Here is a 13,404-nt window from a genome sequence, read left to right as displayed (position 1 = left end):
TAATCATTTTGCTTCGTTTATGTAATTTTTGTATTCATAAGCCAGTATTTTCTCTTCTTTTTTATTTTTTTTTTGGAATGTCGCGCCCAGGACAAAAACATATAATTTATTAGCCTAGGCAGTAAATAGTAGGCGAAAAAGATTGAAAAGTATTATACATGTGGAAATTTATTAATTTTATCTATCATATAAACTCATGTCATTATTCTGGCGATTCTAGTGTCACACCATTTTTTAAATTCAAATCAGCGACTTCGTTTTCTGGGCATCCCTCAGATATTTCAGACGTACTCGATGAACCCAAGCCTGAATTATTCTTGTAGACTTTTTTCAACAATCTTAACTTTCTCCTACCTGAATTTGTCCTCTCACCATCATCATTGTCATCTTCGTCGTTGCAGTCCTGAGTTTCAATATGCCCAACCTCCAAACTACGATTACTATATTCAGGGGCCTGCACATCTTCATTACATTCTATCATATCATCAGAAACATCTTCCTCCTCGTCAGTCTTATTAAATTCATACAACTTCATCTGTTCATCGTATATCTTTTTGATACGCTCATCATATCCGTGGCGTGACTTTTGGATTATTTCCTGTAGTTTAGAGCTGCCTAATCCATTGCCATCTTTATGACGGCGAATGTAAAATAGCAAATAAGCCGATCCAGCTATACTATTTTCTGGCGCAGTTTCAGTTACTCGAGAATCATCAAAATAGTACCATTTATTGTCGGCAAAATTCTTTACGTACGCGGTATAGTGCCCACCACCCAAACCACCATAGTGGTTATCTACTGCATACAGGTCATAGATTAAACCTCTGGGATCATCTTTATAGACAACGTACCTCGACAGATCCAAATCTGTAATGGGGAAATTAACCGTGGCATCAATTTTATCGCTAAAAGACCTTTGACTTTCAAACCTTTTAAGGTGAATTAGCAGAATATCTGGTGTATTCCAAAGTTGTATTTGTTTGGTAGCCTGACGATGTTCCTTGCATGTAGGGCAGTACCACGAATCGGTTAATCCTAGTATTTCTGGTTTGGAAAATAATTGGAGACAATCGTCCAAGGTTATGGTTCTTTCCTTAGCGTTAGATCTTTCCAACTTAGCGTTCTCCAACTCTTTGTTAGGCAAAGTAGCTGGATTTTCCCAGTTATATATTTTATCATCGGAAAATGCCTCATTTGAACCCAATTCGCTCCACTCACAAACAATAATATCATTCATAGAAAGAATCGCAAACGGAGTGGAAGTCAAGCTATCCTTAATTTTATCTAACGCCTCTGGCTTATCTGTTAATTCTGGCTCTGTACTTGCATCTTCTTCAACATCATCTGTTAGTTCCATATCTTCATCCCGATCATTAGTATTATTTACATTTTCATTATTTGTTACAGTTTCTTTATTTTCTTCATCATCTCCCGATTGGAAGGGCTTGGAAAAATTCTTTGCTTCACTACCCTCGGTATCTCCCTCATCATCCACTTGCATAAGGACCCCTTCAGCACAATCTACTAAGGATGAATAATTGTAGATATCCTTCACCACATCTTCAAGTTTATCGTCTATATCTGTAGCTTTGTCAAGGTTTAACTGGGAGATAGGGGTCCAGAAATTAGGCCCTGTTCGGTTATTACTAGCAAATTGCTGCTCTTTTTCTACAGACAGAATCTTGATGGAAAAAAAGGATTTATCCTTGTCAGTCACCTTAATAGACGTATACTGTAGTATATCTTTATATTGTTCAAATTCAACATCTGGATATTTTTCTACTAATAATGGAAAAGCATCAGCAAAATCGGTTCGATTTCCTACAGGTTCAGGAAATGGGATATACCCACCACTTAAATGGACAAACCTGTTTTGCAATTTCATTCTTATTGCACCTGGATTATTCAATTCATCTTCTTTTAACGTAATAAAGAAAGGGACTCCAAATAACATTGCATTTTTGTAGCCTTTTTCAATTCTAGTATTCAATACGGGAACAATTACTTCATTGTCATTTGTTACTGGTAATTCATAAAAAATAACGTCATCAGCAGGTTTGATCAATTCCTGCAAGGTTAAAAATTGAGCATTCGACTCTGTTGACTCATAGTTAACATAGATTTGATTACTGAAAATCTCACAGCCAAATAGTGTATTTGGATCTAGGCCCGACATTTTACCAACATAATTCTTCAAGTCCATATAAGTGGACGATTTGCTTAACTCAACTTCAAGAAGAAGTGGTGGAGAGTTCATGGGAAAAATTTTTATAGTTTTATCCCACACTGTATCAACCGGAAGCGGCAATGTAACATCATTATACGGGTCAAACGTTATAGAAACATTTTGACATTCGGGACAATATAGCGTTGATTTGTACATCCCGACAAATAAATCCGTTATAACGGAACAATTTCTCTTTAAATGCATCTCCCAAGTATCGTCTGCCAGTTTCTTGACTACATTCCAATCATTCACGTCATCACCAGGAGATAATGATGGTTTTTCTGTGTATTCTTTCTTTATTATCCTGTTCAAATCTTCATGTAAACTGTCTAACAGGAAGGCTAAAAATTCTTGAGAATCCTGTTGCATATAACCAGAAAACATCGAATTAAAGTGCCCGATAGTGGATTTGAACATTGAAGGGGGGAAAGCAGCATTTCTTTGCATTATGCTCATCCTGTTTTGAAACAACTTCTGAACCAAGTCACTAAATGCCCTAGCCACATAGCCGTGGTACCCAAGAGGATTTTCTTCATTGATTTCGTCTTCATAACCATCATAAAGGAAATAATCACGCAACTGCGGAATGTGTACCAGGCATTGCAACGCAGAATTCATGTAACATGTATTTCCCAAATTGACCAAACCAGTAGTACCTGATGCTGGTTCGAGTTTATTATAAGCAAAATAGTTTGAAGGCCAATGGTGATTCCCTTCTATAGGTTTAATTTCTATGACAAGGTCACTCGGATTTGAAGTTATCTTGTCTAAACGGTTTTCAAACATGTCTGGTATTAGTAGTTTCTTTATCGGTAGTTCGAGAAATTGAAGCGGAGTTATTTCATATGAAGAATTCAAAAAAGTACTAACATTGCTATCTGTGGCAATATCAGATCCCTCTGACACAAACCAAATTTTAAAATCCACCGCATTCACGTCTAGATGATCAGCTTTCTCAAAAAACAGATTCATACTCTTTTCAACCAAATCACGTACTAAATTCAACGCAGACATCGAGAGGTACATTATTGAATCGTCCTGGCCATGCCTCCTTTTCCTCCCGTCTTGTTTTTCGGTCAGGTAATGTAGTCTGAAAAACCATTTATTGTATTCTGTCTCTAACTCCCCTGTGGTTTGGTTGATAACCAAATTAGTTACCACTGGGTAAGAGCCACTTGTCATGCCGTAAATTTCTGATAGAAAATTGAAAACAGGCTCTGCAATAGACAGATACGGACATCTATTGTAATCCTCAAGCACAAAATTTTCAAAGTCTCTGCAAATCATGCGTGTATTAATAGGGCCTATATCTTCAGGATCGGTAACATCGGGGTCGAAAAATTTATCGTACCAAACCTTGGGGACAATACAGACTTTATCACCCTCTTTTTGCGTTTCCTTGTTTTCTTCTATTAGTCTAGCAACCACGTCTCTTTGTTGTTCTAAGACATTTCTTCCATCTTGACCATTAGTTCCAAGATTAGTTTCACTTGCAGCGTGTGGCTCAGCTATTAACTCATTAGCGCTAGCAAATGAAGAAACAGCGGAAGCATCGGATTCCGTATCCTCAATTTCACGATCTGAGACTGGGACAGACTCTTGCTTTATTTCATCCTTGTCATCTAGAACATTCATCAAGTCCACTCCCAACCGATCACATGGTGTTGTGCCATCGGTGAAATCGGGATCTTCATTATAAACCAATGAACATTCACGACTTGAAACATCTGAAGAACCCATTTTCGAATGAAGAAACCTTCGATTGAAACAACAACGTTCTGCAGGATTTTCCTCCCTTTATTTTTCCAGTAATCCCATCTTTTATCTTCATGCACTTCTTCAATACGTAATAATATTTTTCCACGAACCGACCAAATTTCAAGGAAAGTGGAAAAATTTTTAATCTTTTAGCTTATAAGAATAACGAAATATACCTGATTATAACAGGGAAGCGTACCTTTTTTTCGAACATTAGACTACACAACAGAAGTGTTGGATTAATCGAATACATATAGATTATATATACGCTGTTACATGCTATCGTAGACGTATCTCTTACGCAGAGGTTGCGTTACCCTTGACAACAGATGCCATGATACCATAACCTAGAGTAATGACACATAGGAAAGCCAAAATAGAAGCTGGAACACCTCTCGTTAAGAAAGTCATGACACTTAAATAGCGATCGCCCTTTCTATCTACTTTAGAGATGGCAGTGACATTGGGGAACCCCGAAGAAGCTAGTCCCATACCACAGGATGACAATAATGCACAACCGAAAACAAGGATAGGAGCAGCTTTGGGGTTGCCAAGCTTGTCACCAACTTCTTGCACCAAGGGAATGATGATAATAGCGGATACTGTATGCGAGACGAAAGTACCCACAACCAACATCAGGATACCGAAAATACATAGAATGGCAAAAACACCATCATTCTCAATTTTCTTTTGTAATGCTTTTGCAATGGTTGATAGCAAACCCGAGGATGAGACGGCCTTCCCCAAAGCAATACCTCCCATTGCCAAAATAACGATTGACCACGGAAAGGCATTTAAATCTTGTGTTGATAGTAATCCGGTACCAAAAAACAAAACGATGGGAATGATTGCAATTTGACCTGATGACCCAAAAGCACCTTCAATCTGGCTTTCCACACACCACAACAAAATAGTGGCCACAGTGACAGTAATGATATAATACTGCTTAACTGTGAATTTCGTCTTAATAGGCTTAAATTTTTCCAATTTGGTCTTATTCATCTTGAAAGTAGTGAACAATAAAATCCAAACCAAAAGCATGGCCAGGATACCAGATGGCAATGCAACAGCAAAGAATTGGCCCCAGCCAATACCATAGGGTTTCAAGTACGACATGGAAATGATGTTTTGAGGTGAAGAGATTGGTGAAGACATACCACCGATATTTGCAGCCAACGCTACACCTAACACCAATGCTTGCGCAAATGGGCTATCTGCATCCATGGCATCCAATAGGGGAGATAACAACGAATATGTTAGAACAGGTGCTGCGACATTGGAAATCCACATTGATAGGAAGAACACGACACACATTGCCATTAAAAGAACGTTTCTGGGTTTACAACCAGCGAAGGCCAACAACCACGAGGCAAGAACTTTGGCGATGTTATATTGTGCAAGTACTTCACCCAAAGTAAAACCTGCCAGCAGAATCATAATTGTAGAAGACCACATGGCGGCCAAAATTTCTGATGAAGCGCTTGCAGCACTCATTATAGCCCCGTCGGAGGTTTTTAGGACTTTGAAAAGGACTACAAGTAGTGGTACAAGGAATGCTGTAATGTGTAATGGGATGGCCTCACTAGCCCACAAAAAGGCGACACACTCGACAAGGGCCATGCAGCGGTGCTGAGCAGCGTCGTTGAAGGTCTTTATTCCTAACAAGAGTCCAGTGACTAGAATAATAAAGTAAATCTTGTATGCTTTCTTGGTGAAAAATAATTTCGGTAGTGCAACGTTGTTTATACTAGTGAATTTTAAGTTTATCGGTCTGGGTAGTGGCCATCTGTAGTATTCCAAATCTAACTTGCCTACCAGCTTATTTGCATTATATTCTGTTTCCTTTGGTGTCAACTCGTCAGCTTGCGATAGCAGTCCCAACATGTCTTTCCAAGTGTTACTTCTTTCCCAAACAATGTGGTCATGCAGGTAGGATTTCAACTCTTGCTTGCTATGCGAGATATTATGAGGCCGGTCAGTGATGCGCGCATAAAATGTGACTAGCTGGGAAATTTTGGAATTTAGCAATTCGATCGTTTCTGCCTGGAATGCATATGTGTCTTTGAAAAACTGCTCCGATTCGATCAGTTCGGTTCTTGTATTCAAGTGAAGAACTTTGTCTGATTTCTTTGTAATTTTTGCAAACCCAATGCGGTTCAATTCGATGAACGACTTCAACTGGCAAAGATCGATATATAGGTTTACGATCGACTTCTTCAACAGCGATTTTTTCTGAGACTTAATGTTATACTGCGAATGATGCAGCAAAGCAGTATTATCTTCAATATTAGATTGATCATCGTAAAATTCGTCGTCGTCTTCGTCATCATCCAAGTCTAGTGGGGGAACTTCGTCATTTGTGCTGGCAATCGGTTCGTTAAACAGAGTATCATCGTCGATATCGTATTCTATAACTCCGATTTTCTTCAGGTCCTTCACCAGCGCGTCAAATTTGTCGTAGAACTTCGCTTCTGTCCTCTTATAAAAATCATCTACTTTCTGTTTTTCAGCTGTTAAATCACCAACAAACGTATCATAAGTGTCTAATTGCAGATTTTCGTTGGCCGTGGAGGAGACGGACGATGCGGAAGACGACCTTCTTTTGTAAAATATCTTTTCCTTCATTCTTCTGAAAGGAGAAGGTTTGGCAGCGACCGTCTGAGCAGTAGGCAACTCTCGCAACTCGATGGTTTCCTCAACGATGCCTGCATCTTTGTTCATACCGGAAGACGTATCTTCCTTCGCATTTTTAAAAGAAAACTTGTTTTTGAACCTATCTGTAATGTTAGAGCTCTTTCCTGCGCCAAATCCTTCTTCGTTATCACCAACCTGAAGTTCATCTGTTTGTAGCGTGTAAATAAGATTTTTCAGCTCGCTGTAGTCCATATAATGGTTTTGCCATTCTGGGACAGCATTGTACTTCAAGAAGTGTGAAAATCTCATGATCCTGTACCAGCTACCACTTACTCGTTTATCCTAAAAACAACTTTATTGGCCGGATGACATCGAAGTGAACAGTGTTCTTTATATCGATGAATCAAAATTTTTCAGTGAGCCATTCATTCTTCGAGAAGCAGCGCAAAAAAAAACAAAAAAAAAAAAAACGGCTGTAGCTGCGGCGATATTGTGAGCGCCCCGCTTTAGGGCGACTTTACCCATAGTAAAAAGGGAAGACAATAACGAAATAAGAAGAGAAGAGAACCGTGGTTTCTCTGTTGCTTAGGATCATATACGCCTACAGCAAGGCACCTCTTTATGCGTATGCAGTCATACAAGGAGTGTGGAAATGCAGCACAGATGGCCTTCGCTGCTTGCCAGGCTGCCATTTTTCTTGGCTGCTGCCGCTACTACTGATTTTCTTACCTCTGCTAGAAACCAGTGGAAATGATTTATTCACAATCTAGCACCATGCAACATACATCCAAATCAGTGGAAATACGACATTATTAGCCGGCCCTTTACGTGCCAAAGGTAATAACAGTGAACGGGAGATGGGAAGCTTAATGCTGTTACCCGCTATCGGTTGTTGCTATGTAAACCAAATATAAATGCAAGCCAAAAAAAAAGGGTAACATAAGGTTAAGTAGGAGAAGGGAGATATTGAATGTATAAGGTGTCAGCATGTGGGGTGAGGATAATGAGTGGCATATCAGAAATTTGGATTGGCGAACTTAGAGATTACAAGTACGCTTTACGTCTTGATAGAGAAGAGTATCCAGCGGTGCTTGTTTACGAGTATGACTCGTCTTCTACTAGGAACTATCTTTTTACCATAAAGTACAGCGATCAGAGGCCGAACTGGCAGCTCATTACTCGTGACGCAGCTTTAACAGCTTACGACTTACTTAACAGAGGTGGCGAGTTCACAACTCTCAGCTTTCCGGGAGCCACTATTCACCGTTCAGTCAGTGAGCTGTCCCGATTGCATTAACAATATATAAGGGAGCAGAGCGAAACAATATGAGGTTCAGTAACATTTAAGGGTCGCTATTGAGTGTTTTGTGAGATATAAGTGAGTTTTGAGATAATTGTTGGGATTCCGTTGTTGATAGAGGCTACAATATTATGTATACAGAATATACTAGAAGTTCCCCTCGAGGATATAAGAATTCTCAAATGGAATCTATACATACTAATAATACGACTATTCCTCATTCCGTTTTCATATGTTTCGTTCCTATTACACTATCAATCCTTGCATTTTCAGCTTCCATTACATTTGATGACTGATTCTCAATCTTTATGTTATCTTTTTACACCACATGTGATAGTATACTACTAAACAGTATGCGGTAGCTATACTCTTTAATGAATGGGCGAAGCCTCCCTAGTATTTTATCTTGACATATCTAAAGGATTGCACAATATTGCGATTTGTTCTCCACAATGAAACCTTCTCAATAATTGTCCGATCATCCACCCATTTCTTAAGATGATAGACGATTCTTAGTCCAATAACATTGTATCCTTTACGTTCCGTAGAATATCATGTTGTTGATCCTCTTCTCAGCACAGTGCTTATTACTCTCACATCAACATCAAAAAAATTGCTTCATGATTAAAATGTTTGTGGAATATAACCGTTAAAATAGGTCAGGCAAATATAAAATAGAAGCTTCTATGGCCAAGTTGGTAAGGCGCCACACTAGTAATGTGGAGATCATCGGTTCAAATCCGATTGGAAGCATATATTTGATTTTTTAGCAATTAATTTTTTTTTTTTTTTTTTTTTCACGCTCTTGAGTCATCGCGAGTAAAATTCCACTGGAAAATTTTTTCAATATATACAAAGTTCCACAATATCATACAGCTCTCACATCGTAGATTATGTCAATAGATGGTATGGCATCAAACATGTATATAAACTAAAATATTTTCATCTTTTCGTATTATTCGATTTGCGCACTTGCAAAAATAAGAATTTTCGACTTTCTTTAAACATAAAACTCTAAGAGCAATAAGCAAGAGATTCGATGCTATCTTCAGCTAATAGGTTTTATATAAAGAGGCATTTGGCAACACATGCCAATATGTTCCCCTCTGTATCTAAAAATTTTCAAACAAAAGTGCCACCTTATGCAAAACTTTTGACCAACCTAGACAAGATTAAACAAATAACAAACAATGCTCCATTGACACTAGCAGAAAAAATTTTATACTCGCATCTTTGCGATCCTGAAGAATCGATTACTTCTTCTGATCTGTCCACCATCCGTGGTAATAAATACTTGAAGCTAAACCCAGACCGTGTAGCTATGCAGGACGCTTCTGCCCAAATGGCGCTTCTACAATTCATGACCACCGGTCTAAATCAAACATCTGTCCCAGCATCCATACATTGTGATCATTTAATTGTAGGTAAGGACGGTGAAACTAAAGATTTACCCTCTTCCATAGCTACCAACCAAGAAGTTTTCGATTTCTTGGAGAGTTGCGCAAAGAGATATGGAATTCAATTCTGGGGCCCAGGTTCTGGTATCATTCACCAGATTGTTTTGGAAAATTTCTCAGCTCCAGGTCTAATGATGCTAGGTACTGATTCCCATACACCAAATGCAGGCGGTCTGGGAGCTATTGCCATCGGGGTTGGTGGTGCGGATGCAGTTGATGCCCTCACAGGCACTCCATGGGAATTAAAAGCACCAAAAATTTTAGGTGTTAAATTGACCGGAAAGTTAAACGGATGGTCCACTCCTAAAGATGTAATCACAAAGCTCGCTGGTTTACTAACTGTCAGAGGTGGTACTGGTTATATCGTCGAGTACTTCGGCGAAGGTGTATCCACTCTATCTTGCACAGGTATGGCAACCATCTGTAATATGGGAGCTGAAATCGGTGCTACAACGTCAACTTTCCCTTACCAAGAAGCTCACAAGCGTTATTTGCAAGCAACTAATAGAGCAGAGGTCGCTGAAGCAGCTGATGTTGCTTTAAACAAGTTTAACTTCTTAAGAGCCGACAAAGATGCTCAATACGATAAAGTTATTGAAATTGACTTATCCGCAATTGAACCTCACGTTAATGGTCCATTTACACCAGACCTTTCAACCCCAATATCTCAATATGCCGAAAAAAGTTTGAAGGAAAACTGGCCCCAAAAAGTTAGCGCTGGTTTGATTGGATCATGTACCAATTCATCTTATCAAGACATGAGTCGTGTTGTCGACTTGGTCAAGCAAGCTTCCAAAGCCGGCTTGAAACCACGTATCCCCTTCTTTGTCACCCCTGGTTCAGAACAAATTAGAGCTACCTTGGAAAGAGATGGAATCATCGATATTTTCCAAGAAAATGGTGCCAAAGTTTTAGCAAATGCATGCGGCCCTTGTATCGGACAATGGAATAGGGAAGATGTCTCGAAAACATCAAAAGAAACGAACACTATTTTTACATCATTCAATAGAAATTTCAGAGCTAGAAACGATGGTAATAGGAATACAATGAATTTCTTAACATCCCCAGAAATAGTAACAGCGATGAGTTATTCTGGAGATGCTCAGTTCAATCCGCTAACTGACTCAATTAAATTGCCAAATGGGAAGGATTTCAAATTCCAACCACCAAAGGGTGATGAGTTACCAAAAAGAGGATTTGAACACGGTAGAGACAAATTTTATCCTGAAATGGATCCAAAGCCAGATAGCAATGTAGAGATTAAGGTAGACCCTAATTCTGATCGTTTGCAATTATTAGAGCCATTCAAACCTTGGAACGGGAAGGAATTGAAGACAAACGTGCTTTTGAAAGTTGAAGGTAAATGTACAACAGATCATATTTCCGCTGCGGGCGTCTGGTTGAAATATAAAGGCCATCTAGAAAACATTTCTTACAATACATTGATTGGTGCACAAAACAAAGAAACCGGTGAAGTCAACAAGGCTTATGACCTTGACGGAACTGAATATGATATTCCTGGTTTGATGATGAAATGGAAATCAGACGGTAGACCATGGACCGTGATAGCGGAACATAACTATGGTGAAGGTTCCGCAAGAGAGCATGCTGCTTTGTCACCAAGATTTTTAGGCGGAGAGATTCTTTTAGTTAAGTCTTTTGCAAGAATTCATGAGACAAACTTGAAGAAACAAGGTGTGTTGCCATTGACTTTTGCCAACGAATCTGACTATGATAAAATATCAAGCGGAGATGTTTTAGAAACGTTGAACCTAGTTGACATGATTGCTAAGGATGGTAATAACGGTGGTGAAATTGATGTTAAAATTACTAAACCAAACGGTGAATCGTTCACCATCAAGGCAAAACATACTATGTCTAAAGATCAAATCGATTTTTTCAAAGCTGGTTCAGCAATCAATTATATTGGTAATATACGAAGAAACGAATAAATTCTGAAGAGATATTAGCTAAAAATTAAGAGTCCGATTTAATAGTCATAAGCTAGTTTACACAATTCTATAGACTCTGCATATAGACGGTGCAAATAACCTACCTATTTATTTATTTATTTACTATAAAAAACGTAATATTGTTTGATATATAATATTATACACGAGATCTCGACTGCTTCAACTACGGCTTAACTCAAGGGTGGGGGGTATTTTGTTGTCGTATATGCAATATGTATGTGTTAAAAAGATACAATTATGTAAGTTACCACCTTTGTTTCATTTCATTCATTACTTGTAAACCTTGTAAACGTTCTTCGTACAATGCAGCTAGCCTGCTAACCTTGTTGCTTGCTTTAATATCTGAATATCCCTTTTGAGAGAATTTATCTGCTGTCTTTGAAGTAGTTTCATTTTTCTTCTTCTTTTCTTGTAGTTCTTTGTCGAACTTCTTAATCTTCGCGTTTTGGACGAGGGTTAAACTTTCAAACTGTTGTACGAATATATCTGTTTCCACAGAATTTTTATCCTTTGCTGGCTCGTCCTTAACCATTTCTTTGATATTATCTGATATCGTTAAATCGGTGCTGCTGTTACTCAATGGAAGCGAGTCTGCTGATGGAGTCTTCGTCGGTGAGGATAATGTATCTGTAGAAGAAGAAGCTAATGCCAAATCTGTATTAGAATTGGAAGTTAGAGACAGTTGTGGTCGTGTAACTGCCTTAATAGGAAGTGGAGGTTTGGCATTGAATGATGGGGATGAAACATTTCTGCTTGAAGACTTAGGTTTCAAGACTGGTGTATTTTGTAATGCGACAGGTGTGTACGTTGGAGACGTAACAGATCTTTGTGGACTAGGGCTTCGACTTCTAGGAAGGGTTAAGCAGCCTAGTTCACTGTATCTGGTTGGCGACGACTTCCTTGGCTTAGGCAAAACAGGGATAGTAGAAGACGATGATACGGATGAAGGAGGTGATGATATTTCCTTCGCGATTTCGGGGAAAAAGTCCAGTAAATTTTTAATATATCTCGACCCAATAGCTAAACGATCATTAGTCATCATGGAAAGTTTTTCCTTACATAACGCCGGAGTTAAAGCTTTACTTAGGGTCCTTGAATCATGTTTAGTCGATTCACCATGCGCTATGATCCTATTAAAAAAAGGAATTATGACCATAAAGAGGTCCTGGTATTGGTTGAATTTAATAATTTTGCGGAATGTTTCACTTGTGAACTTTAGATCATCAACAATTGGTAACGGAATTAATTCAATTGGGATTAGAGGTTTGGCTTTATTCTTAATGAAGTAATTCAACCACACGGATGCCAAAGAATAAATATCCCATTGAGATAAATCAATGTAGTTGTTTCTTTTGATAATATCCAAAAAAATGTTTACCTTTTTATAGTTTCCCGGCTTCTGGAATATCAATTCACACAACAGAGCGTCATTCTGTAATTTCTTGAAAATTTTATCGAATACTAACTGCCTATACTGTCTTATTGCCAGAGGGGTCAATCTGTTATAATATTCCTCCGGGACATTTATATGTTCGCGTATCTGGTAATCATATAAGTACACGTTCAACGATATTCTAAGTCGCGTAATATCTATTAGCTCGGATAAAGAAGTCAGGTCCAAGACATGAACTAAACTTGGAAAATCATGCTGACTATCTTTTGAGTCCAAGAAGTTAAAGTTCATAGCGTTTGAAATTACTTGATAGACCGACCTAACGAAGAATGACTCATGAACAATAAAAATCTTTTGTAAATAGAACTTGGTCTCTTTGGGTAACTTTGCAAACATTTTAATACCGTAAACCCAGCTTATTTTTCTCTGGGAAAACCCAGATGAAAAAATCACCAGTGAATATGGTGCCTGTGGCAATTTCATTACCAATCGATCCATGAGGGCATTAATAAGCAAGTCATAAACTTGCTTATCGCCAATTTCATCAGATGCTGGCAAATAAGTCGAATCAAAGACATAAATTGCGTGACCAGAGTTAGGATCAACTGAATAAGATCTAAAAAATATGTTATTAACGTTGATATCTATCATCCTGGCCTTCT

At 38.4% G+C, this 13,404-nt stretch overlaps 5 protein-coding genes and 1 non-coding gene across 6 annotated transcripts, besides 2 other annotated features; 3 read left to right on the top strand and 3 right to left on the bottom strand.

Annotated features, from left to right (window-relative positions):
* Positions 1–35: 35 nt before the first annotated feature.
* Positions 36–109: an origin of replication (ARS1005; Autonomously Replicating Sequence).
* A 93-nt stretch (positions 110–202) lies between these two features.
* Positions 203–3,967, bottom strand: UBP12 (putative ubiquitin-specific protease UBP12; the record flags this gene model as incomplete). The annotated part of the gene is made up of 1 exon (NM_001181630.1): positions 203–3,967. One exon carries the CDS (start codon positions 3,965–3,967, stop codon positions 203–205), a length of 3,765 nt encoding a protein of 1,254 aa, NP_012338.1.
* Positions 3,968–4,282: 315 nt separating this feature from the next.
* PHO90 (SPX domain-containing inorganic phosphate transporter) lies at positions 4,283–6,928 on the bottom strand (the record flags this gene model as incomplete). Its single annotated transcript, NM_001181631.1, has 1 exon — positions 4,283–6,928. The coding sequence occupies one exon, from the start codon at positions 6,926–6,928 to the stop codon at positions 4,283–4,285; it is 2,646 nt and encodes an 881-aa protein (NP_012337.1).
* A 661-nt stretch (positions 6,929–7,589) lies between these two features.
* MBB1 (Mbb1p) lies at positions 7,590–7,916 on the top strand (the record flags this gene model as incomplete). The annotated part of the gene is made up of 1 exon (NM_001348846.1): positions 7,590–7,916. The coding sequence occupies one exon, from the start codon at positions 7,590–7,592 to the stop codon at positions 7,914–7,916; it is 327 nt and encodes a 108-aa protein (NP_001335786.1).
* A 71-nt stretch (positions 7,917–7,987) lies between these two features.
* Positions 7,988–8,267: a long terminal repeat (Ty1 LTR).
* Positions 8,268–8,599: 332 nt separating this feature from the next.
* Positions 8,600–8,672, top strand: YNCJ0001C. Its single transcript has one exon. It is a non-coding gene; the product is annotated as a tRNA-Thr (tRNA).
* Positions 8,673–8,958: 286 nt separating this feature from the next.
* ACO2 (aconitate hydratase ACO2) lies at positions 8,959–11,328 on the top strand (the record flags this gene model as incomplete). Its single annotated transcript, NM_001181633.1, has 1 exon — positions 8,959–11,328. One exon carries the CDS (start codon positions 8,959–8,961, stop codon positions 11,326–11,328), a length of 2,370 nt encoding a protein of 789 aa, NP_012335.1.
* Positions 11,329–11,593: 265 nt separating this feature from the next.
* On the bottom strand, positions 11,594–13,393 carry ECM25 (Ecm25p; the record flags this gene model as incomplete). The annotated part of the gene is made up of 1 exon (NM_001181634.1): positions 11,594–13,393. One exon carries the CDS (start codon positions 13,391–13,393, stop codon positions 11,594–11,596), a length of 1,800 nt encoding a protein of 599 aa, NP_012334.1.
* Between the last annotated feature and the right edge of the window lie 11 nt (positions 13,394–13,404).

This window comes from Saccharomyces cerevisiae, chromosome X (genome assembly GCF_000146045.2).
Source record: "Saccharomyces cerevisiae S288C chromosome X, complete sequence".
NCBI classification, from domain to species: Eukaryota; Fungi; Ascomycota; class Saccharomycetes; order Saccharomycetales; family Saccharomycetaceae; genus Saccharomyces; species Saccharomyces cerevisiae.
This window is presented reverse-complemented; position numbering and strand designations above follow the sequence as displayed.